The sequence below is a fragment of the Bos taurus genome, chromosome 25 (assembly GCF_002263795.3).
Source record: "Bos taurus isolate L1 Dominette 01449 registration number 42190680 breed Hereford chromosome 25, ARS-UCD2.0, whole genome shotgun sequence".
In the NCBI taxonomy this organism is placed as follows: Eukaryota; Metazoa; Chordata; class Mammalia; order Artiodactyla; family Bovidae; genus Bos; species Bos taurus.
In genome coordinates, this window is record NC_037352.1 from 38,787,174 (window position 1) to 38,810,058 (window position 22,885).

Consider the following 22,885-nt stretch of genomic DNA (forward strand, 5'->3'; position numbering starts at 1 on the left):
GGGGACAGAAGCAGCTCCCCCACCCTCCCCCTTCACCTGCGCCGGCTGGCTGTTGTACTTTACATCTGCACAAACTCAGGAGATGAAAACCATCTCCCCATTTAACAGATGGGAAACTGAGGCTGTGAGGCTCGGGTCTGGGGAGCTAACTGGCAAGGCACTGAAGGACGTCTGGGAGCGGGTACCCCAATCCTAGGGGTATCAGAACGCACAGAGGCCCGGCACGAAACAGCTCTCTGTTCGCACCTGCGTCGCAGCTTGACCCTGGGGCACGCTGGCGTTTCCAGCTGTTCTTCCGCCCCCGCCCCCGCCCCCGGCCCTGCCACGCTGCGGGCCTCACTGAGTTCACATGCACAACGGGGAGACTCCAGGGGGTCCGGTTTGGAGCGGGAAGCCCGCTCCGGGTGGCGGTCTGGGAAGATAGAGGCAGCGATTTAGAAAACTCGGGCGCTGGGCTGCGCCCCCCGCTCCCCACCCTGAGTCCCCCTGGCCCGCGGCGGCTCCCTGGGCGGGGGGAGGGCCGGGGGTGGGCAGCTCCTGCCACCCTCTCCGGCCGGGCCTGTGGGGCCAGCATCCCCTCCCCGGGCGCTCCCAAACCTCGCCTTTTATGGAGAGGAAGCTGGGCCAAGTGGGCCGAGCCGGCCCGAGGGGCGGGGTGGGGGCCTGGAGCCCCGGCCGGCCCGCGCCGGACACGCACTGGGGGCGCCGGAGCTTATCTCCTCGCGAGCTGAGCGGCCCTGGGACCCGGGAGGCTCTGAGCCGCGGCCACGTGAGCCGCGCGGGCCTGGGAGCGCCAGATAATGACCTCCCCACCCGGGCCGCAAGCGCCGAGCCCGGGGAGGCGGGGCCTGCGCCCCTGGGTAGCCGGCCCGCCCCGGGCTCCAGCCTCCCGGGGGATGGGCTTGAGAACGGTCACCTTGGGACCCCAGACAACGGCTTACCTGGGGTGTCCGGGTGGACCCTCCACCCTCTGATTTGACTTAGCCAGCCTCCCTCCCCCTGACTTGGGAGACTCAGGGCTTCTGTCCCGCAGCTCAGTGTCCCCGCCCAGACTCCCAACAGAGAAAGTTCTCCACCTTCAACGGCCTCCACCCCCAGCCCGGGCCGCTTTGTGGGAGGAGGGCCAGGATGGGCTATGGAGTTCTGAGAACCCAGTATTCCGGCCGATCCGCGTGGTCCAGGGTCCAGCTGGGACCCTGGGAGGCTGGTCCCAGGCCATTGGGCTCCATTTTGCAGATGGACACACTGAGGCCAAGACAGAGCAGGGCGTGGCTCGGGGTGGTTCCCAGTTTCTGCTCATGTGCCGTGTGGCCCGGGAACCCGGACCAGACAGTCTGGGCACGGACTGCTGGCCTCGATATGCCCGAAGAGTCCCCAGGAGTGCCATGTCATTCTCCTGAGCCGCCTCCGAGATCCCCCGGCCTTGAAGGGACTTTGCAGGCCTAAGGAGCTGAGCGAAGAGGGGTGTGTGGCAGGGCCCGAGGACCCTGGTCCAGCCCATCTGCAAACGCCCTGTGTCACTCACACAGCCCCCCTACTCCCCCGGGGTCAGCAAGGCCTGACCCCATCCTTCCTAGGTGTGAGGTCTGCTAAGGTCGCTAGGCCTGTGACAGACACCTGCCCCCAGCCCCAGGCCTGAGGTGACAGTTCCGTGGAGGGTGGGGCTAGGTGGGGGGTAATACATGTAGACTTGCAGATTCCTGAGCTGGAAGGCTGGCACCACACCCAGGACACCCTGGGGAAAGGTCACTGTCATGATTAACTCTAGATAGGCCCGCCAGTGCCCCTGATAACAGGGAGAGGCCGGATTTCAGCCCCTGCCCTTGGCCCTTTGCCCTCTGTTCACAGGAACCCTGGGAATGGGCTAGGGCAGAGCCAGGAAGCTTAGCTTATCAGTTGATCCACGACCACCTTTCTCCTCCCCGCTACACCCCCCACCCGCTCCTCCAAAACCAACTGTGAGCAGGCATCTCAGAGGGGCCACTGGTCCCCAGTTCTTTCCTGGGAAAAAGAGCAGTAGTGACCACAGCCCAGCCACTCCGTGATTTTTGACCCCTTGACTCACACTCTGATTTCATCCTTCCAGCAGCCCCACATGGTTTTCACCCCCATTTCACAGGTGAGAAAACTGAGGCCCTTTCCAGGTAAAGAGACTTGCCCAGAATCACAGAGATGACAGGTACGCCCCTTCCTGCCTCTTGGGGTTGCCATGGGGACAGAGTCAAATTATAGAACATCAGAAAAGTGAGCGTATCACAAACAAGTTATCATTCTCATGACTATTATTATCATTATTTGTGTAGCCCTATATTTCTAATACAAACTTCTATTTGGCTAGAAGCAGAGAGAAATCTGACATCTGAGGCTTCAATTTGCTTTGGAGCCTCCTGGGCCCTTTCACAATGTAGAGCCAGCTGCTGAAACATCGGACGTGGCCCTGCCCCTCTCCTGCTCCCACACCCTCTATGGCTCCCCATTACCGTTGCTGACGAAGTCTCAGCTCCTGAGTTTATGCCCCAGTCCTCTGAGAACACACCCGCCCCAGGCATCCTGGGCGCCAGCTAATCTCCAGGCCTAGGAAGCACTTTCCACCTCCTGGCTGAATTCCAAGGAGACATTCTTGTTCTGTGACCCTGCAGCTTGTTTCCTTCTCTGGGCCAAGGTGGAAGCTGACGAGGAGAGAAAAGGGGCGCCTGGCCACGTAGGGGGAGGGAAGCCCAGAGGCTCTGCAGCTGCCGCCTGCTGCAGAGTTCTTGTCCCTGGTCACCAACCAGTTCTTTGATGGGTGTCATGGAACCCCCAGCGCTGAGCACCAGAGGCTGGCCTGGTAAGCTTGTGTCCAACTCCCAAGAGGGCCTGTCTCTTGCTCTTATGGGCTCTAGAACCTAAGTTTAACCCAGCTCTGTGAGCCTCGCTCAGACCCTGCTCACCTCAATCTCCCCACCTATACACATGGACCTGAATTCAAGGCCCAGCACATTCCTCCCAAGGGGTAAGGGCACACAGTCCCCTCTGAGCTGTGCTAAGAGGGCTCCCCCAAGCCCACGCCCATCCCAACTCTGCTTGCCCAGTTGGGGTTTTGCCCAGTTGTGCCCTCCGTGTACTCTGCTGAGAGCTGACCAGAGCAGAAATGCTATTGAGCCCAGACCTCCGTACTGACGTTTCTATGGACTCCAAAGGGCCCAGCCTCATCAAATGTTTGCAGTTCTCCCAACATACCCTTCTGTCAAGCCCTCTCTAAATTGGCTCCTTTGTGAACTCCTATTCACATGTCAAAGCCCAGCCCCCAAAACCCCATCCTATAGGAAGCCTTGCTTGATCCTCGGACTGGGTTGCCCCTCCTGCAGTTCAGCACCTCATGTGTTCAGGATATCAGACAGTTGTTTTCCCCAGGGACCCCTGGAGAACAGGGTTCAAGTCTGACCCGTGAGTGTTATCAGACACCAGGTGAGTCAGCTGCAGTCCAGAGACCCGAAGACTTGCTGTGACACCTTCCCTCCTATACTCCCCGTCAACATCCGCTGGAAGGTGTGAGCCCTGAGCTGGCCCAACCCCTTCCTCCCCAGGCCTATTCCTCATCAGCTTTGGCAGTCCTAGGACATTATCCCTGCCAGGGCTGTGCCCACACCCTCCTGGGACAGGGTGCTCACACCTTGGAGAGACAGCACATCGACTCCTGTAACCTCTGTCCCTGCTGTAGAGAACTGGATCCATTCATCTTCCCCTCCCTTCCTCTCCTCCTTCCTTCCTTCCTTCTATCTGAAGACAGAAGCTCAAAACTGCACTTACTTACATCCTGAGAGGGGGACCCCACAGTGATCAAAACAGACATGGTCCCTGCCAGTGGAGCATGGAGGAAGAGAGCATGATCACACACTTACATCCAATAACTGGCTGTGATGAGCATGAGGAAGAAGTGTAGGAGCCACAAGAACCTTGCCCTTGTCCAGGAATCCAGGGGGGCTTCCTGGAAGAGGTGATATGTACACCAAACCCTAAAGGAGAAGCAGAACTTAAAGAAGCAGAAAGGATGCGTGTGGGGAGCAGAGTCCATTACAGACCGAGAGAACAGGAAGGGCAGAGGCCCTGAGGCAGATTTGGTGTTCTAAGGATTAGAAGGCAGAGTGTCTGGGAACACAGAGTAAGGCTGGAGGGGCAAGGGGGTGAGGTTAGCCACACTCCCAAACTAGCCGCGGTCTCCACAACTATGTGCAGTGTCGACGTGCAGCTCCTTGAATTGCCACTCACAGGTTCCCAGCACCCAGATCGACGTACAGGCCTAGGGTTCCAGAAGCTTCCATCACACCCTTTCTAGTGGTCCTCCACATAGGGCACCTTTGTCCTGTCTTCTGCACATAGATTGGCTCCCTGTCTTTAAACTCCACGAAAACAGGATCAGAGAGAATCCGTTCTTGTGTGTGAAGTGGGAGCTCACTGTGGTTTGCATTTGCATTTCACGGATGACCCGTGATGTCGAGTCTCTTCTTATCTTTCCTGGCGATGTGGAGATTTGGGTGGACTTTTGTTTAAAATGCCCCTTCAGGGGTTTCCCTGGTGGCTGAGTGGTAACGAAACTGCTTGCCAATGCAGTAACACCAGGAAGATCCTACATGCCTTGGAGCAGCTAAGCCCATGCTCCACGACTACTGAGCCTGTGCTCTCGGGCCCGGGAGCCACGACGACCGAGCCCTCGAACCGCAACTGCTGAGGCCCGTGTGCCTTGGAGCCCGAGCTCCACAGCAAGAGATGCACCATAAGGAGAGGCCCGCACTCCACGACCAGAGTAGCCCCCGCTGGCCACAACTAGAGAAAAACTTGTGCACAGTAGAGAAGACCCAGGACAGCCAAAAAAATCCAAAGAAAAAGCCCCTTCAGGGCCTTCCTTGGCAGTCCAGTGATCAAGACTCTCGCCTCCATTCAAGGGCGCACGGGCTTGATCCCTAGTTGGGGAACTTAGGATCCCGAAAGTTGTGCAGTACAGCCAGAAATAATAATAATGATGAATAAATAAATAAAATGCCCCTCCAGGTCTGTTTCTCATTCCCCTCCCTGCCTTTCCCCTTGCTTTCTTGCCCAAAGGCCAGCCAGTATTCTCTGGTGGAAGAACAATCAGCGGGAGGTAAAGAAGATCGAGGCAGTCTCCACCTCCCACCCTGGCCGGACGGGTCACAGGCCTGCAGACCAGGGAGAGGCGCACCACTGCGCACGCGCAGGCGAGGCCCCTGTTGGAGCCCCCGCCCTTGCTGCAGCCCCGGGACGCGGTGCGGTACGTGGCCAGTCACGCAGCATGCCCAGTCCGAGTGGCCAGCCACAGCCACCCTGCACCCACTCTGGGCAAGGCCCAGCTCTGGCGTGTCTGTTGCACGTCTGTCCCCTCCCACAGCTCTGCGATGTAGCAAAGCGAGGTGGCCAAGGCCAAGGCCAAGGCCAAGGCCACCAACACACAAGCAGCTCAGCTGTGTCCCCGGGAATGGAGGTTGCAGGGCTGGACACATAACTTCCCTCCCCCTCCCGCCGTCCCCTGTCCTACGTATCCAAGAATCAGGATGGCCCAGCCTGGGCCCTGCCCTCCAGGGTCCTCGCACCCGCAGAGAGGGAGCAATGCGGGGCCCACAGGAGGCCCCGGAGGCAGCTGACCGAGGGACAGATGAGGGACAAGGCCGTCAGTCCCGCAGGGCTGGGTCCAGCCAGACCCGGGCTGCCAGGCTGGCGTGTGCGTGCACCTTAAGGGGCAGGCACCGTGTGGCCCACGGTTGTCCCAGCAGGTCGGCTTGCTCAGGCTGTTTAGAGCCATCTTGGCCAAGGGGTGCGGGGCCCTGCACCCATCCTGGACAGACCAGCCCGGCTCTGCCAACAGAGAGCTGGGCCTCCTCCTTGCCATCCTGCAGGCACACAGGATGCAAAGCCCCAGCCCTCCAGACCTGGGCTCCTCCGGCTTGCACCAAGCTCTGTGTGACACTGGGCGAGCCTCTGCCCATCTCTGGGCCTTGGTTTCCCCTTTGGTAAGTAGGCAGGTGACGGCTGGCTTCCAGACTGTCTGTGACAAGCCCCTGAAAGGTCCAAAAAAACCCTCCCGGATGGCGCCATCTGCACTGGGTCTTGCTGACCCTCCTGGACTCAGAGATGCCGAGTCCTTTTCCAAGGACATCCGGGGTGAGCGACAGAACCGAGACCTACTCAACAGAGCACCTGAAAGTGAATCAGAAAAGGAAAGACCAGGGTCTCCAAAAGACATGGTCCACCTCTTGGGGCCTCACAGTAGGGGTGGCAGGGTCGGGGGAGGAAGCCCCCTCTCTCCTGGGGTACTCCATCTGCTCTGGGCTCCCTTCATTCTGCTTGACTAAGAGGGCACGGTGCATAGCCCCCTGGCCCTGGGCATAGCAGGTTTACTGCTGAGTCCTACCTGGGTCCGGACCGACCCCCCAGCCTGGCCACTGCCTGGTCACAGCTGTGTGCCCCCAGTGCCACGGGCCTCCACGGCTCAGGGGCTCAGCCCAGATTACTCCCTGGGGGCCTGGGAAGTGGAGGAAGCAGGGCCTCTGGGCTGGAGGGAGCCCTGCTTGCTGTCCCAGAGGCCAACAGAGGCCACTATGTCAGGGGAAACCCCTTCCCCACCTGGCCCATCAAACCCAGGTCTGAGACGCGGGCCCGCTGCGGGCTCACACAGAGTCAGTCACATCAGATCCGGACCGACCGTGTCCCCACTCAGTGGACAGTGCAGGCCAGGGAGGGGTGGTCCCCCGTATCACAGGAAGCTTGGGTTCCTGACCAGCCCAGATGGCAGCTGAGATTTCTGGCTGAGGAGGGCCTGGTTACCCAGTGGCGTGGCCCAGCCGATCAGGTTTCCACCTGGATGGGCCCCAAGCCCGGAGGAGCCGGCGCCAGCTGAGGAGGGCGCCCCACGCCCTAGCGGTGAGCCGCGCTGCCCACTGGTCACTCTGGGCCTCGGTTTGCCTGCCTGGAACATGGGGAACAGCAACTGTCTGGTGGCTCCCGGATGAACGGGGCCCCTTCAAGACTGGCCCCGGAGTCCTGGGTGCCGGGACCTTCTGGTGATGGACTCTCCACTCTCACGGGCCTCAGTTTGCTCCTCTGAGAAATGGAGAGATTCCAGTTTGGCCGGCAGGGGTGCAGTGAACTTTCTGTGTGCACCCAGGCGGGGCTTGCCTCTGCTGGCCGCAGGCCCTTGGGGACCCTGCCGGCCGGCCCTGTCCTCCTGGGGACGCCAGGGCCAGCCTGTACCCTGAGGTGGGTGAGCCTGTGGCTCGTGAGTCACCCCTGCCCCGCCCGCCTGCACTTTCCCAACGGCTCCTGTCCCCCTTCCCGTTCCCCTTTCACTTCCTCAGGCCCCTCCAGCCTGGGGGGGCATCCCCTCCTACCTCTGCTCCCCCAGAGGAGAACAGGCCACCCAGCCAGGGAGGGGCTGGGCCCCCAACACTGACCACGTCGCTGGGTGCCCGGGACCTGAGGCCCCACATCAGGTCACTGACTATCCCTAGTCCCCTGGGGCCAGAAGCTCCCCCCACCCCCAACCTCTTTCCGCAGCCCAGGGTCAGGGGTCCCAGGCGCAGGGGGCCCCTGTGGCCTCCTGTCTGCGCGGTTCCCCTGGGCAAGTCTGCCCACACTTTGGGTCCTAAGGCCCAAGGACCCCACTTGGCCCTGAACTTGAAGTTGCTGCTAACCCCACCCTACTTGGTTCCACCTGGTCGCCCGGCTTCTCAGGCCGCTGGCCGGAAAACCAGGGGCGCCAGAGCACTGACTTGGGTGACCAGGGGCAGGTCACCAGCCACTCCCAGTGGGCGGACGTGGACCAGGCCCTCAAAGGCCTCCACACCCCCTGGGGCAGGCGCCTGAGACCGGGATGCCCCCAATCTGCTTGGGACAGCCGTCAGACTCCCTCGGGGGCTCCCCGTCTCACCACCGCTTCTCAGGGAGGCGGGCAACTAGCCCTCCTGGCAGAAGGGCCGAGGGATCAGCAGGGGCTCAGCTGCGTGTGTGTAGAGGGGGGATGCCCACGGAACCTCATGTCTGTTTCTGAAAAAATTCAACCAAATAAGCCAGGCTGGGAACTTCTCAGGAGGGCGGCTTTTCTCTGGGTGCCCTGGGGGACAGGAAGAGAGAGGGTAGTTTTGAAGGATTTTTTAAAACACTCCCAAGGAGGGTCAGAAGTTCCCGGTTTCTCCGGGGCAGGGATCCCCCTTGAGTAGATGAGCCTCAGGGAGGCGGGGAGGTCCAGGGCGGGCTGAGGCTCTGGAGGCCGCCCAGTACCGGCCCTGGGAGAAACTCTGGCTAGAGGCCTGGCTGGGGTGGGGACCAAGGCCTGGCTGAGACCCAAGAGCACGAGGCCCGGCCGGCCCTCCCGCCTCTCGGCTCCCTGTGGCTGGCTGGGGACCTCCTCAGAGGGCCTTGCCTCTCTGCTTCCGTCTGGGGCGCCAGCACTTGCTGTATTCGGGGTGTTGTCCGGGGCTGTTCCTCCCTGGAAACATGCCTGGCTGGTTGGTGCTGGTGTGCGGGATTCAGGAGCGGCATGATCCAGGAGGCTGGGCACCCGCCTGTGCTCGCTCTTGCTGTGGAATCCTCACTGGGTCACTTCCCCTCTCTTGAGCGGGAGAGCTGCTGCTGTTATGGCAGAGGAGGGAGGCAGTCAAGGGAGGCTTCCTGGAAGGAGCAGGCAGCCCAAGAGCTGGCCCTGAAGGCCAAGGGAAAAGGTTGGGGAGGAGACAAGACGAACCTCAAGCCCAGTCCTTCCCAGGACCTCAGAAACCTGAAGTCCAGAATCGCTTCTTGAGACCATTCCAGGAGCAGGGGACGGGGCAGGGAAACAGCAGGCTTGGGGGCTCAGGACCCACTGTCCTGTGACCAGGGGCTCTGCCTGCTTGCTCCAGGCCTCGGGAGATAAGCGCTGAGGAGGTGGTTGGGACCCAGGAATTTACACTGTGGAGCAGCCTTTGATCCCTATCCCTGGGGACATTTTTACCCAGGGAGGGGCAGTGAGTGGCCTCCAGGCCCTACACCCAGAGCCCTTCACTCCAGACTCTGGGCCTCAGTAGCCTCATCTGTAGCAACGGCTGTGCTTGCTGGAATGTCACCCCTGGTTCACCAGTTGCCCCTTGTGGGGAACCCTTCGCAGGGTCACTGCCCTCCTGGAGCCAACAGTCTGAGACAGAAGTTCTCCTCCCCTCTCTCTCCTGCCACAGAAAAATGGAGCCTGGGGTCCCCTAGGGCAGGGCGGCAGCGTTGGGGCGGGCTCTGGAGGAAGGCGGGGAGTGGTCCTCTGGTATGGGCTGTAAAGGTCCGCTGGCCTGGAGGCCTCTCGGGGAGGAGAACCGCAAGAGGGAAAGAAGAAGAAAAAAAAAAGTACCAGAAACGCAAGTGCCGTCGCCATTGGCTGAGCCGACTAAGGGCCCCGGGGGCTGGGTGCTGGCCTGCCCCAGTGACAGCTCGGAAAACTCCCTGCAAGGGCAAAGTTCCCGCGAGCGGGCAGAGGACCTGCTCACTTCCTCTCCTGCGCGCCTCCTCCCTCTTCCTCCGCCGCTCCACTTCCTCTTTCCCTCCTGCTGCCTCTCTCACAGCTCCTCCCTGCCCCCCAGGCTGGTGACCCAGCCACCGCGACCCCCCCATCCCCATCTTCCCAGGGTCCTTTCTCAAGGCCGAGGACACCCAGCGGGGGTCACTGATGCACTGAGACCGGAGCCCTGGGCTGGGGGTTTGGTGGGAGGAGATAGGGAGATGGACCTTGGACAGAGACCTGGAAGGACTTGCCTCTGGTCAGCAAGGCTGGCCCTGTGCAGTTGCCTTTGGTGGGACAGAGGTGTATGCTGCAGATCCCAGAGGACTCCCTCAAGGGAGAGGCCTTCTGGGATGGGCCTTGAAGGATGCATAGGAGACCACCAGGCTGCTGCAGACAGAGGTGGCCAGGAGTTCTTCAGCCCGAGGTGGGTGGGTGGGGCCCCCTCACTTGAGAAGAGGTGTGATGGCAGCCCAGGCCCTGCATCCCAGGGACCGGCCTCGATCTCCAGCCCACAGAGCTGTCGGGGGCCACCGGAGTCTCCCACGTGTTGCCCCACGGCCTGATTCCAGTCTGTCCAGCACCCCACCAGGCTCAGTGAACAGCTCTCATCAACGGGCAGCAAAGAGGCTTCACCCCACCCTCCCCCCCACCCCGATTCCCACCACAGCTCCTGAATCACAGGGCTGGCAGGTCCCAGGGTAGCTGGCCAAATACCCGTGACTGAGACACAAGGCCAGGGACAGGGCAATCTGGTCCCTGGGAGGCAGGGAGTGGACGGATTGGAAACATTCACCCAGGCCTGGGGTGGTGCTGGGGGAGCTGTCGAGAGCAGTTCCCTGGGAATGCCAGCCTGCGGCTCTAAGCCCTGGGGGCTCTGCTGCGTGCTGAGAGCCGGTCACTCTTCCTACCTGTTTGTGGCCTCGGCAACCTTCAAAGGCCCTGCTACCAGCCTCCTGCAGTGGGCTGGACCAAGCTGCCTCTTCCCTGGCCAGATTCCACATCCATATATGGACTAATCTTTTGCTGGTTTCAACACACGCTCAGTGAGCACCTACTATGTGTAGCAGAGCACTAGGCAGGCCTGGGGTGCCTGCACACAGACCCCTGGGGACAGGCAGGCCCCCACCCGGACCACCCTCTCCTCTGTGTGAGAATTCAGCGTGTCACCACCTCTGAGAAGCTGCGTGTTCCCCCAGGCTGGGCCAGGTGCCCCTCTGGGATTCTATGGCCTCTTGGGTGCCTCTTTGCCAAACGCTGACCACTGCTGCCCACCCTCTGGGGGGACGGGGCAAGCTCTCCCTGCTAGACTGGCAGGGCTCAGATTAGGGAACCACCCAGAACACTGCAGAGCACCCAATGTTTGAGGGGAGGCCCAGGGTAGGTGCAGGTGTTCTAGGTCTTGGCTGAGGGCAGCTGGTCTTCAGGGACTGTCACTGCTCCCCCAGCTCCCTCACTCCTCGCTGGCACGCTGAGTGTCCTTCCCCAGGCTTGGTGGCCTCCAGATCATCCAGGGCAATTCAGCTGCACATGAGAGGCAGACGATGGACAGTGGGCCCCAGGCCCCAGGGCTGCGCTGAATGGCCCGGCCTGCCTGCACCCAGTAGAGCTTGGCAGCTGCCCGGGTTAACGGCCCAGGGTTGGCCTTGGCTGGGTGTGACCAGGCAGTTCTGAGGCAGCCCAGCTCCATAGAAACGGTTCCTCCGTTCTATAGATCCCACCCCAGTCCAGTCCTGCAGCAGGGGAGGCTTGGCCAGCCGCTGGCCCCTGGGTGGGTGGGGGGAGGGCTGCCCTGTCCCTGGGAACCGGGGTCCATAAGTCCCTGTTAAATGGCCACAAGCCCCCTGAGTTCCCGGTGTCAACACAGCTCTGAGCCCCAGGTCTGAGTAATAACGGCCCTCTTAGCACACTGAGAACATCCACTTAGCAAGCGGAGCACCCCCAGAGGCCCTCCTGGACAGCCTCCTGTCCAGAGGCTTTCTGGACAGTTGAGCTAATGTTGGTAAGGGTGGAGGGCTCTCTGCCCACCCCTTCCCCACCCCCCCAACATCTGTTCCCTAAGCATGCACCCACAGCGACCAGGGACCCTGGCATCTGTGCCGACCCTTGCCCACCGGGGCGCTCACTGCCCTGGGGCATCCACACCCAGAGGGGCCTGAGGTTGGGGGGGTGGTCCCCCAGAGACAGAGGCAGGCCGGGTGCGGGCCTGGCCACGCGGGGCCGGACCCGGCGCAACTGCTCGGCGGGGCAGCGGCCCGGGGCTCGCACCCCCTGCCCGTGGGGCCGCCCAGCACCCCAGGGCGGCCAACGCCAAAACTCTCTCCCTCGTCTTCCTCAATCTCGCTCTCGCTCTCTCCCAGTCCATCTCTTTCTTTTTTTTGCAAAAGGAGGGGAGAGGGGGGTAAAAAAAAAAAATGCTGCACTGTGCGGCGAGGCCGGTGAGTGAGCGGCGCGGGGCCAATCAGCGCCCGCCGTTTCGAAAGTTGCCTTTTATGGCTCGAGCGGCCGCGGCGGCGCCCTATATAACCCAGCGGCGCGAGGCGCAGCCACCGCCGAGACCGCGTCCGCCCCGCTAGCACAGGCCTCTCGCCTTCGCCGCTCCGCCTTCGCCGCCGGTCGACACCGCAACCAGGTAAGAGGCCCCCCGCGCCGGCCGTGCCGCTGCTGCGCCGGGGGCCCGGCGCCTCCTCCGGGCAAGAGGGCCCCCGCGGCTCCCCGGCCCCCGTGGACGGCTGCCGGGCTGCAGAGAGCGGGCTCCTGCGCGCCTCTCGCTCGGGGCCGGAGCTGCGCTCGGGGCGCGCTCCATCGCGGCCGGGAACAGACGCCCTGGATCTCTGTCCGCGAGCGGGCGGCTTTGCTCCTCCAGGGCGATCCCGGGGCGGCGGCGGGGAGGGAGGGTGGGCGCGGCGGGGAGGGAGGGTGGGCGCGGCGGCGCGGCCCGGCGGAGTGGGGGCTGGGGGCGCGTTTGCGCGCGCGCGTGCGCGCTAGGTTCGGGAAGCGAGGGCGGGGCGGCCGGCCGGAAGGGGTGGGGCCGCCGCGGCGCAAGAGTGCCTGCGCGCACTTCCTCCCCGCGCCGCCGGCCGCCTGGCGGGCGTGGCCGCCGCCGCGCGCCGGCCGGGTGGCGCTGGCGAGGCGGGGCGGGGCTGGCGCCGGGTGGGGAGGGGGCGGAGGCCTGGCTTCCTGCCGCGCGCCGCGGGGGCCGCCTCCAACCCGCGTTTACCTTTTATGGTAATAACGCGGCCGCCCGGCTTCCTTTGTCCCTAATCTGGGCGCGCGCGCGCCGGCGCCCCCTAGCGGCTCGAAGGCGCGCTGCGCCGGAAGTGGGTAGGGCGGGGGCGGCCGCGCCCGACACCCTCCTACATCCCGGTTTACCCCCCGGTTGTCCCCACAGTTCGCCATGGATGATGATATTGCTGCGCTCGTGGTCGACAACGGCTCCGGCATGTGCAAGGCCGGCTTCGCGGGCGACGATGCTCCCCGGGCCGTCTTCCCGTCCATCGTGGGGCGCCCCCGGCACCAGGTATGGCGCCAGTCGGGGGTCTGGCTTGGTGGGTGGGTCCTGAGCTCTTCGGAGCTGGCGGGGAGGAGGGTGGAGGGAGGCCTTTTTGGCTTTCTGGGTGGGTGGTGGGGGTCGGTGGGACTTGGCCGGAGCTGAAGGCGCCTCCTCGCTCCTCTCTCCGCAGGGCGTAATGGTGGGCATGGGCCAGAAGGACTCGTACGTGGGGGATGAGGCTCAGAGCAAGAGAGGCATCCTGACCCTCAAGTACCCCATTGAGCACGGCATCGTCACCAACTGGGACGACATGGAGAAGATCTGGCACCACACCTTCTACAACGAGCTCCGTGTGGCCCCTGAGGAGCACCCCGTGCTGCTGACCGAGGCCCCCCTGAACCCCAAGGCCAACCGTGAGAAGATGACCCAGGTCAGTGGGCCGTCCTGCCTTGCCTCCGCGCCCCTCCTTTCTTGCCCTTTGCCTCACCCTTTCTCACTTATTCTCTCTTCTGCCATTTTCCTAGGACTTTCTTCTCTGAGCTGAGTCTCCTTTGGAACTTTGCAGGTTCTATTTGCTTTTCCCCAGCTGGAATCTTTTTCTGGTGTTTGCCTTTCTGACTAGGTGTTGCAAGCATAAAGTGCTGTGGGTGTAGGTACTAACCCTGGCTCGTGTGACAAAAGCCAACCGAGGTTGCTGCCAGGCGGCCTCGGAGTGTGTATTCAGTAGGTGCACAGTACGTTCTGAAGTGAACCTCATTCTGGGGCCCCGGCACACTCGGCTGTGTTCCTTGCACTCTTCTGCATGTGCCCAGTCTGGCCCGACTGCCCCTTGTGGTGTCCCAGTATGACGCGGCCCATCTCTTCCTACAGATCATGTTCGAGACCTTCAACACCCCTGCCATGTACGTGGCCATCCAGGCTGTGCTGTCCCTGTATGCCTCTGGCCGCACCACCGGCATCGTGATGGACTCCGGTGACGGGGTCACCCACACGGTGCCCATCTATGAGGGGTACGCCCTTCCCCATGCCATCCTGCGTCTGGACCTGGCTGGCCGGGACCTGACGGACTACCTCATGAAGATCCTCACGGAGCGTGGCTACAGCTTCACCACCACGGCCGAGCGGGAAATCGTCCGTGACATCAAGGAGAAGCTCTGCTACGTGGCCCTGGACTTCGAGCAGGAGATGGCCACCGCGGCCTCCAGCTCCTCCCTGGAGAAGAGCTACGAGCTTCCTGACGGGCAGGTCATCACCATCGGCAATGAGCGGTTCCGCTGCCCTGAGGCTCTCTTCCAGCCTTCCTTCCTGGGTGAGTGAGAAGGCCCGCCCTGCCTGCCCCACACGAAGGTCACCCTGTGGCCACACTGGAGGCTAAGTCTGCCTTCTCTCTCTCCCCAGGCATGGAATCCTGCGGCATTCACGAAACTACCTTCAATTCCATCATGAAGTGTGACGTCGACATCCGCAAGGACCTCTACGCCAACACGGTGCTGTCCGGCGGGACCACCATGTACCCCGGCATCGCGGACAGGATGCAGAAAGAGATCACTGCCCTGGCACCCAGCACAATGAAGATCAAGGTGAGCGCCCAGCCGTAGCCGGACGGTGCAGATAGGCGTGGTGGCTGTCAAGGCGGCTGCCTTGCTCGGGTCCCATGGGTACCGGGGAGATGACGCCAGGGCCCTCACTGCCCCCTTCTCTCTCTCTCCAGATCATCGCGCCCCCTGAGCGCAAGTACTCCGTGTGGATTGGCGGCTCCATCCTGGCCTCGCTGTCCACCTTCCAGCAGATGTGGATCAGCAAGCAGGAGTACGATGAGTCCGGCCCCTCCATCGTCCACCGCAAATGCTTCTAGGCGGACTGTTAGCTGCGTTACACCCTTTTTCTTGACAAAACCTAACTTGCGCAGAAAACGAGATGAGATTGGCATGGCTTTATTTGTTTTTTTTTTTTGTCTTTTTTGATTTTTTTTTTTTTTTGGCGCTTGACTCAGGATTTAAAAACTGGAACGGTGAAGGTGACAGCAGTCGGTTGGATCGAGCATTCCCAAAGTTCTACAGTGTGGCCGAGGACTTGATTGTACATGGTTTTGTTTTTTTTTTAATAGTCATTCCAAATATCGCGAAATGCATTGTTACAGGAAGTCCTTTGCCTTCCCAAAAGCCACCCCGCTTCTCTCTAAGGAGAAGGGGCCAGTCCTCGCCCGAGTCCACACAGGGGAGGTGATCGCTTTTGTGTAAATTATGTACTCCAAAACAAATTTTGTTTTTAATCTTCGCCTTAATACTTGTTTTTTTTGTTTGTTTTATTTTGAATGGACAGCCATCATGGACCCCTTTTTTTGTCCCTCAACTTGAGATGTATGAAGGCTTTTGGTCCCCTTGGGAGCGGGTTGAGGTGCGGAGGCAGTCAGGGCTTTCCTGTACACTGACTTGAGACCAGTTCAATAAAGTGCACACCTTAAACACACAGCTCCTGGTTGGTTGTTGGGTGCTGGGGACAAGGATGGGGCAGTGGGAGACACCTCTTTCCCTGGGGGTTCTTGGAGGGTCATGGGGGAGGAGTTAAGGATTCTAGCCTCTCATGTTTGAGATAAATTCCTTGGCCTGGCCCTAGTATCCCCATTTCTCACTGGTTCTGATATTGAGATGCTTGAATAGTCGGGAGGCCTGGAGTTGGGAGTCTTTATGCCCACCTCCTGTGATTGGGTGGGGGGACCTTTGTGACTTTTTATCTTGGAATGGGGGCACGGCCTCCAAAAGTCAGAGACTTTGTCCTCACCTTCAGAACCTGAGGCTGAGCCCAAGGGCAACACCTGCCCATTCACCTGGAGTGACCCCCACAGGAGGGGGATCTTCCTATAGGTCCGCAGGGCACCCACCCCAACCTGTGGGTGAGGGGCTGTGGGGTTGGCAGAGATGGCTCTGGGCGCACTTGGCCAAGGTCTGGATCTGTTCTTGGGACTGGAGGGTTCCCAATTTCAAGTGCAGGTTGCCCCAGTTCTCCCAAGACCCTGTTGGGGGGCCACAGCCCGCCTCTCAGCTGATTCCCCACTCCTGGAGGGCGTGGTCTGCCTGGCACCTCAGGTCAGTCTGGGGCTCCTCTCCAATCCTGGCTGGCCTCTCCTCTGCTAGAAGCTGCAATTGACACGGAGGGAAAGGGGTGAAGTTCCCCTATGAGGGATGTGCCCCCCATCTCTAGAGGGAGTGAGAGGCACAGAAATTGACCCCCAAGTCAATCCAGATAGGCAGCCTTGAGGGGGGCCCCCCTCCATGAATCTGGGTGGGGGGTCCCTCCAGCACTCCACTAGGAGTTGTGGCCCCTGGGGGCGGAATGACACACCGCCTCCCATCTCCGGGAGAAACAGTGCAGACCCTCAGGAATGTACTTTTGCTCAGCATCTTGAGGGGCTGTGGTCAACTTCAGGTCTGGAGGAACAGGAGAAATGTGAGTGCAAGGTGGTTATCTTTGCGCTGGGAAGGGGACTGATTGACCTCCTGATGGCTTCCAAAACCAAACAGGAGCCCACAGTCCTGGGCTTGCCGGGCAGGTTTTCCTGGGTCAGTACATGAAACGGCAGGCGGGTGCAGAGCGTGCCATCCGGAAGGGGTCCTGTTCTCCAGGGCATCCCAGACCACCTCTTTTACCTGGCCCAGAGGAAGAGCAGGACGCCAAGGACAGAGGCTCAGAAAGCAGGGGCTGAGAAGGGAAGTCCCTTCAGGGTCGGGTCAGTTCTAGTTAATTCTTCTGATCTAATTCTGGGGTGGTGGTGAGTCCTGGACTCTGGGAGCTACAAGTTAAGTCTCCACCTTGGACTGCTTCTTCATTCCTCAGGTAAGAGTTGGGTGCCTACTGTATGCTGACGCCTTGGACACAGACCCAGCCCTGGAGGAGCTGTCAGTCTGGAAATTCCTCTTACCGCTCCCCCTTTCCTTTTCTTCCTCCCTCCCTGCCTTCCTTCTTCCAAGCACTGTCTGTGCCCAGAATGGGCTGCAGTGGAGAAGAAACCAGCTGTTTCCTACCCTCATGAGACATCCCATTCACTGGGGAAGATAGAATAAATAGGAACGTACCACGCCCAGTGGCAGTGAGAAGAAAAAAGTGCAGAGGCTGAGTGAAGACCACAGGGTCGGTCAGGGAAGATGGGGGCCATTCATCACGTCCATATATCCAAGCTCATCAAAGCTAAAAAAAAAAAAATACAGGTAACCAAAAAAAGCAGCAGTCATTTTGCCTTTTCCCAACAACAAATAAAGTCATAAGGGACCATAAATCTGGTTGACGGGGGGTGGGAGTAGCCATGGCTCTTGAGTAGGAGATTTCTTCAGACGGCTTCCTGTGGGAGGGGTGTGTGAGCTGGCCAGGAGTCACCTGGGGAGGTGGAGTGTGGGCGTGCCCGTCTCAGGCAGTGGCCCTGATTGAGTGAGGACAGACGCCTGGGATGAATGGGAGGGTGCTTGGGGCCACGTGTCTTTTCTACATGGCCCTGGAAAATCATGTTACTGTCTACATGCCCATCTGAGAAATGAGAACGTCAGTAACAGCAGGAAGGGTGCTTGTGAGCAGGTGCCCCTCAGTCTTTCCCTTTGAAAGGAGACACATGTTTGACCCTGCAGGTGCCGCTCCTTCCCTCCAGGGCCCACTGCTGGGCTGATCATCCGGGTTAAGCCAGAGGGTGCTGATTGCCTCCCACCTTCCTCCTATACCCATTCTACAGATTAGAAAACTGAGTCTCAGCGAGGCCAGGTACACCAGCTCCAGGTCACCCACCTTATGAGTGAGGACACTGGAACTTGACCCTGACATCTGGGAAGCCTGAGAGATCAACAGGCCAGACAAAGCAAGGTTCCGCCCCCAAACTGCTGTCTTCTTGTACAGACCTTGGGCTTCTCCACTCTGACCCTGGAGTCTCCTCCCTGCTTTCCCAGGTGGCTGGCTCCCCCGTGAGGCCGCTCTGAACACCGGAGCTTCACCTTCTTAAGGAACCAAAACCATCTCTCACCACCCAGAACGTCCCTCCTCCCAGAAGCACCCTCTGCCTGGAGGGGACTGCACCCCAACAGGTGCCCTGAGGGGAGGGGAGTCTTGGCAAGTTGCAGGAGCTCAGAACCTTAGGTCACTGCCTTCATCCTGATGTGTCTTCCTGGAGACCAGCGGTGAGGGAGGATCACATGCCCCTGGTGACACTGTTGGAGGCCAGTCGTCTTCTTTGGGGGGAACTGAGGCCGTGAGCTCTAGGGGGCCAGTGGCAGGTGGTTTGAGTTGCCCAAGGGGTTCAGGGACTGGGATCATTCAGAGCCCCTGCCGGTGGTTGATGCCTTCATTCACTCCTTCACCTTATTGATCATTCAACTTGTATTTTGAGCACTGACACAGTCTGGAGGAAGGGGTGTTCAGCAGTGATATCCTGACATTGTCCCTGCCCTCAGAGGGCGTCCAGTCTTGCTCCACTGTCCCCAAGGGGGCCTCAAGCCACAGGTGGCTATTCACATTTAAACAAATTACAACTGTGGGCTTACCTGGTGGCTCAGTAGTAAAGAATCCGCCTGCCCGATGCAGGCAATGTGGGTTCAATCCCTGTTCCAGGAAGATCCCCTGGAGAAGGAAATGGCAGTATCGTTACCTGGAGAAGCCCATGGACAGGGAAGCCTGGCGTGCTGCAGTCCATGGGGTGGAAAAGAGTTGGATGTGACTTAGCGACTGAACAACAACAAACTTACAATCAAGAATTCAGTTTATCAGTTGCACAAGCAACAGTTCAAGCGCCCACTGTTCAGCACAGCTGTGGCACATTCTCCTCCTTACAGAAAGTTCTAGTGGATGGCACTGGCCCCGTGGGAGGACAGATGTGGGCCAAAAACTCATACTGATGGTTCTTTAATTATCCACTGGGGTAAGTGCCTTCAAGGAATACTTGGAAGGACAGTGACGGAGGAGAACAGGACTGCTTTCTGCGGAAAGGGTGTTGGGAGGACAATGAAAGAGAGTCAGAGTTGGGGTGAAAGCTGCCCAACAGAGGGGGCGGCACAGGCAGAGACGGAGGGAGGGTCTTCAGGAGTGAGAAGGTCAGATATACATATTTCAAAAATAAGAGACTTTAATTTGTAGAGCAGTTTTGGGTTCACAGGAAAACTGAGCAGAAGCCATTTCCCGTCTACCCCTGCTTGCATAGCCTCCACCATCAACACCCCCAGCAGGGCTGCGCCTCTGTCACCACTGATGAACCTACGCGGACACAGCACGTCACCCATACTTCACATTCGGGTTCGCTCTCGGTGTTTACCCGGTAGGGTTTGCACAGACGTCCGCCAGTACACTCATAGAGTAGTTTCCCGCCCTAAAAGTCCTCTGTGCTTGGCCTGTTCCTCCCTCTTCTGGTCCCCCAACTCCTGGCAATTCCTGATCTTTTTATTGTCTCCATAACTTCCGCCTTTTCCAGAATGTCATGTTGTTGGAATCATACAGTATGTAGCCTTTTCAGATTGGCTTCTTTCACTCAGTAATGTGCTTCTAAGTTCCCTCCATGTCTTTTCACAGCTTAATAGCTCCTTTCATTTTTTTTTTTTCAGATTTTTAAAAAAATGTGTATTTTGTTTATTTTTGGCTGCACTGGGTCTGCATTGCAGCACGTGGGCTTTCTCTAGTTGCAGACAGCAGGGGCTTCTCTCTAGTTGTAGAGCACAGGTGTCTCAGGGTGGTCAATCCTCTGTTGCTGAGCTCTAGGCTCATGGGCTTCATTAGTTGCGGCTCGAGGGATCTAGAGCACAGGCCAAGTAGCTGTGGCGTTTGGGCTGAGTTGCTCCGCAGCACGTGGAATCTTCCCAGACCAGGGATCAAATCATGTCCCCTGCATTGGCAGGCAGATTTTTACCCATTGGGCCACAAGGGAAATCCCAATAGCTCATTTCTTTTGAGTGTTGAATAATATTCCATGGTTTCGATGGACTGTACTCATTTATCTGTTCACCTACACTTCTTGGTGGATGCTATTTAGGGAAGTGTCACCCAAACCCAGAAAGGCCTGTGACAGCACAGGAGCAGTGAGGCGTCAGAGCCGGTCCCTCTCCCGGTCTTCTTAAGGCCCACACTCAGTGATTTCCAGCTCAAGTGTTCCTTGGAATTGGGGATCCCAGGACACATGGAGCGCCTTCCTCACTAGGATGAGTAAGAATTACGATGGTTCCAGCTTGTAAGTATTGAATGGCTCCTCTCTGCTGGACATGTACTTGTATACTACTACTACTACTACTAAGTCCCTTCAGTCTTGTCCAACTCTGTGCGACTCCATAGACGGCAGCCCGCCAGGCTCCGCCATCCCTGGGATTCTCCAGGCAAGAACACTGGAGTGGGTTGCCATTTCCTTCTCCAATGCATGAAAGTGAAAAGTGAAAGTGAAGTCGCTCAGTTGTGTCCGACTCTTCGAGACCCCATGGACTGCAGCCCAGCAGGCTCCTCCATCCATGGGATTTTCCAGGCAAGAGTACTGGAGTGGGGTGCCATCGCCTTCTCTGTATACTTGTATGCTGCTACTGCTAAGTCCCTTCAGTCGTGTCTGACTCTGTGCGTCCCCATAGACAGCAGCTCACCAGGCTCCCCCGTCCCTGGGATCCTCCAGGCAAGAACACTGGAGTGGGTTGCCATTTCCTTCTCCAATGCATGAAAGCGAGAAGTGAAAGTGAAGTCGCTCAGTCGTGCCCAACTCTTAGCGACCCCATGGACTGCAGCCCACCAGGCTCCTTCATTGATAGGATTTTCCAGGCAAGAGTATTGCATTTAATTCATCATTGATTTGATAATGTTGACTGAGGGCCTGCTGCTGCCCTGCCCTGTGCCAGTGGTGCAAGGAAGATAAACACACCGGCACAGCAAAAAACAAACCTGATTCTGGCTTGTAAGGGAAGAAAAGGAAGGGGCATGACAGTCAGGAGAGTCCGGGCCTCCTCCGTGAAACTCCCCCACACGCCTGCCTGAGTCAGAGCTGAGCTCCACTATGCAGGCTTGCATGGTTAAACAACGGGGACTCCATTAATATGTGTGTCTGGAGTGGTACCTAAAGGCTGACCAAACCATGAGCTCTCCGAGGCACAGACTGTGCCTGTCCAGACGGAGGTCTGCCCTCAGAGGGCTCTCGATACTAACTGGATACTAAATGACGCCCAGAGAGGGTTTGATATGAAACTTGATGTACTGAGTTGAATAGTGTATCCCGAACGTTCAGGTTCACCTGGTATCACAGAATGTGACCTTATTTGGAAACAAGGTCTCAGCAGATGTCATTAGTTAAGATGAAGCCATGCTGGCCTAAGGTGGATCTTAACTCCAGCATGACTGGTGTCTTTATAAGAGGAGAGGGAATTCTCTGGCAGTCCACTGCTTAGGACTTGGCACTTTCACTGCTGAGGGTGCAGGTTCAATCCCTGATTAGGGAAGTAAGGTCCCACACACACAAAAAAGGAGACACACACACACACACACACACACACAGAGGCAGAGAGGGAAGATGGCCCCAGAGGCAGAACTTGGAATATGTGGCTACAGGCCAAGGAACTCCAAAAATTGCTGGTGTGTGTGTGCTAAGTCGCTTCAGTCGTGTCTGACTCTTTGGGACCCTGTGGACTATAGCTCGCCAGGCTCCTCTGTCTATGGAATTCTCCAGCAAGAATACTTCAGTGGGTTGCCTTGTCCTCCTCCAGGGGGGGATCTTCTGAACCCAGGGACTGAACCTGCATCTTTTGCAGCTCCTGAATTACAGGCAGATTCTTTACTGCTGAGCCATCCAGGAAGCCCAAGGATTGCTGGCAACTCCCCACAACATAAAAGAATCAAGGAAAGATTCTCCCCTTGAGCCTTTGGAAGGAGCATGGTCCAGTCAACGTTTCCATTTCTGACTTCTAGCCTGTAGAAGTGTGCGAGAATGACGTTCTGTTCTTTAAGCCACTCAGCTGGCTGTAGTCTGATACCCTCCTCCCAAGAAACACACTTGCTTAGAGTCACCCAGGAGGAAGTCGGAACAAGCATTCAAATCCAGTTCTTTCTGTCCACAGGATTTTTAGCACAGTCTCTAGACACAGGGCTTCAAGAGTTGCAGCACGTGGGCTCGGTAGTTTCAGCTCCCGGGCTCCGGAGCTGTATCACTAATTGTGGTACACAGGCTTTGTTGCTCTGCTCCACGACATGTGGGATCTTCCCGAGCCAGTAGCCAGGTTTCAACTGTGTCCCCTTCATTTGCAAGCGGATTCTTATCCACTAGTACCACCACGGGAGTCCGATAAATGATTTTTAAATGCAAAACGTTACGGGTGAGAGCATATCATCTATACATTAATTTACCCAGAAAATGTTTATTCAGTGCCTATGTCAGGGAGTGCTCCGGGTACAGGGTGTCTACAGTTTATTGGGGGAGGACAGAAAAAAAAAAGATACAGTAGATCAGATGGTGCGAAGAGTTATGGAGAAAAATTGCGCAGGATAAGGGCAAGTTTAGGTGGGTGTTCGGGGGGATGGGGAGGAGGTAATTCTATTCTCTGAGAGACAGAGAGAGAGAAAAAAAGAGAGAGAGTGTGTGTGTGTGTGTGCGCGCGCGTGCCTGTGCGTGTTGATCGGCTGTCTGACAGGTGGTTTCTTAACTCTACAGACACCAAGAACAGCAAATGCAAAGGCCTAGAGACAAGAGAGTGCTCAACCGGCAAGAGGGGCCGCAAAACTGCAAAGGGGCGTGCAGTGCGCAGATGAGCTGGAGATGAGGTCGGAGAGCACGCGCGGGTCTGCCTGGCCTCGTGGGCTGAACCCGCGCCCTAGCAGGCCCCTTCCTGTGTGCCGCATCCAACATGGCGGCCACATGGAACCCGCCCGCGGGCGAGCGGAAGTGCGTGTCGGCGGGCGCC

The 22,885-nt window shown here is 58.8% G+C and overlaps 1 protein-coding gene across 1 annotated transcript; it reads left to right on the forward strand.

Moving 5' to 3' along the window:
• Positions 1 to 12,056: 12,056 nt before the first annotated feature.
• ACTB (actin beta) lies at positions 12,057 to 15,470 on the forward strand. Its single transcript, NM_173979.3, is given in 6 exon segments — positions 12,057 to 12,140; positions 12,900 to 13,028; positions 13,192 to 13,431; positions 13,872 to 14,310; positions 14,400 to 14,581; positions 14,713 to 15,470. Coding segments are annotated over 5 exon segments (1,128 nt in total). The 5' UTR covers positions 12,057 to 12,140; positions 12,900 to 12,905; the 3' UTR covers positions 14,857 to 15,470.
• The last annotated feature ends 7,415 nt before the right edge of the window (positions 15,471 to 22,885 follow it).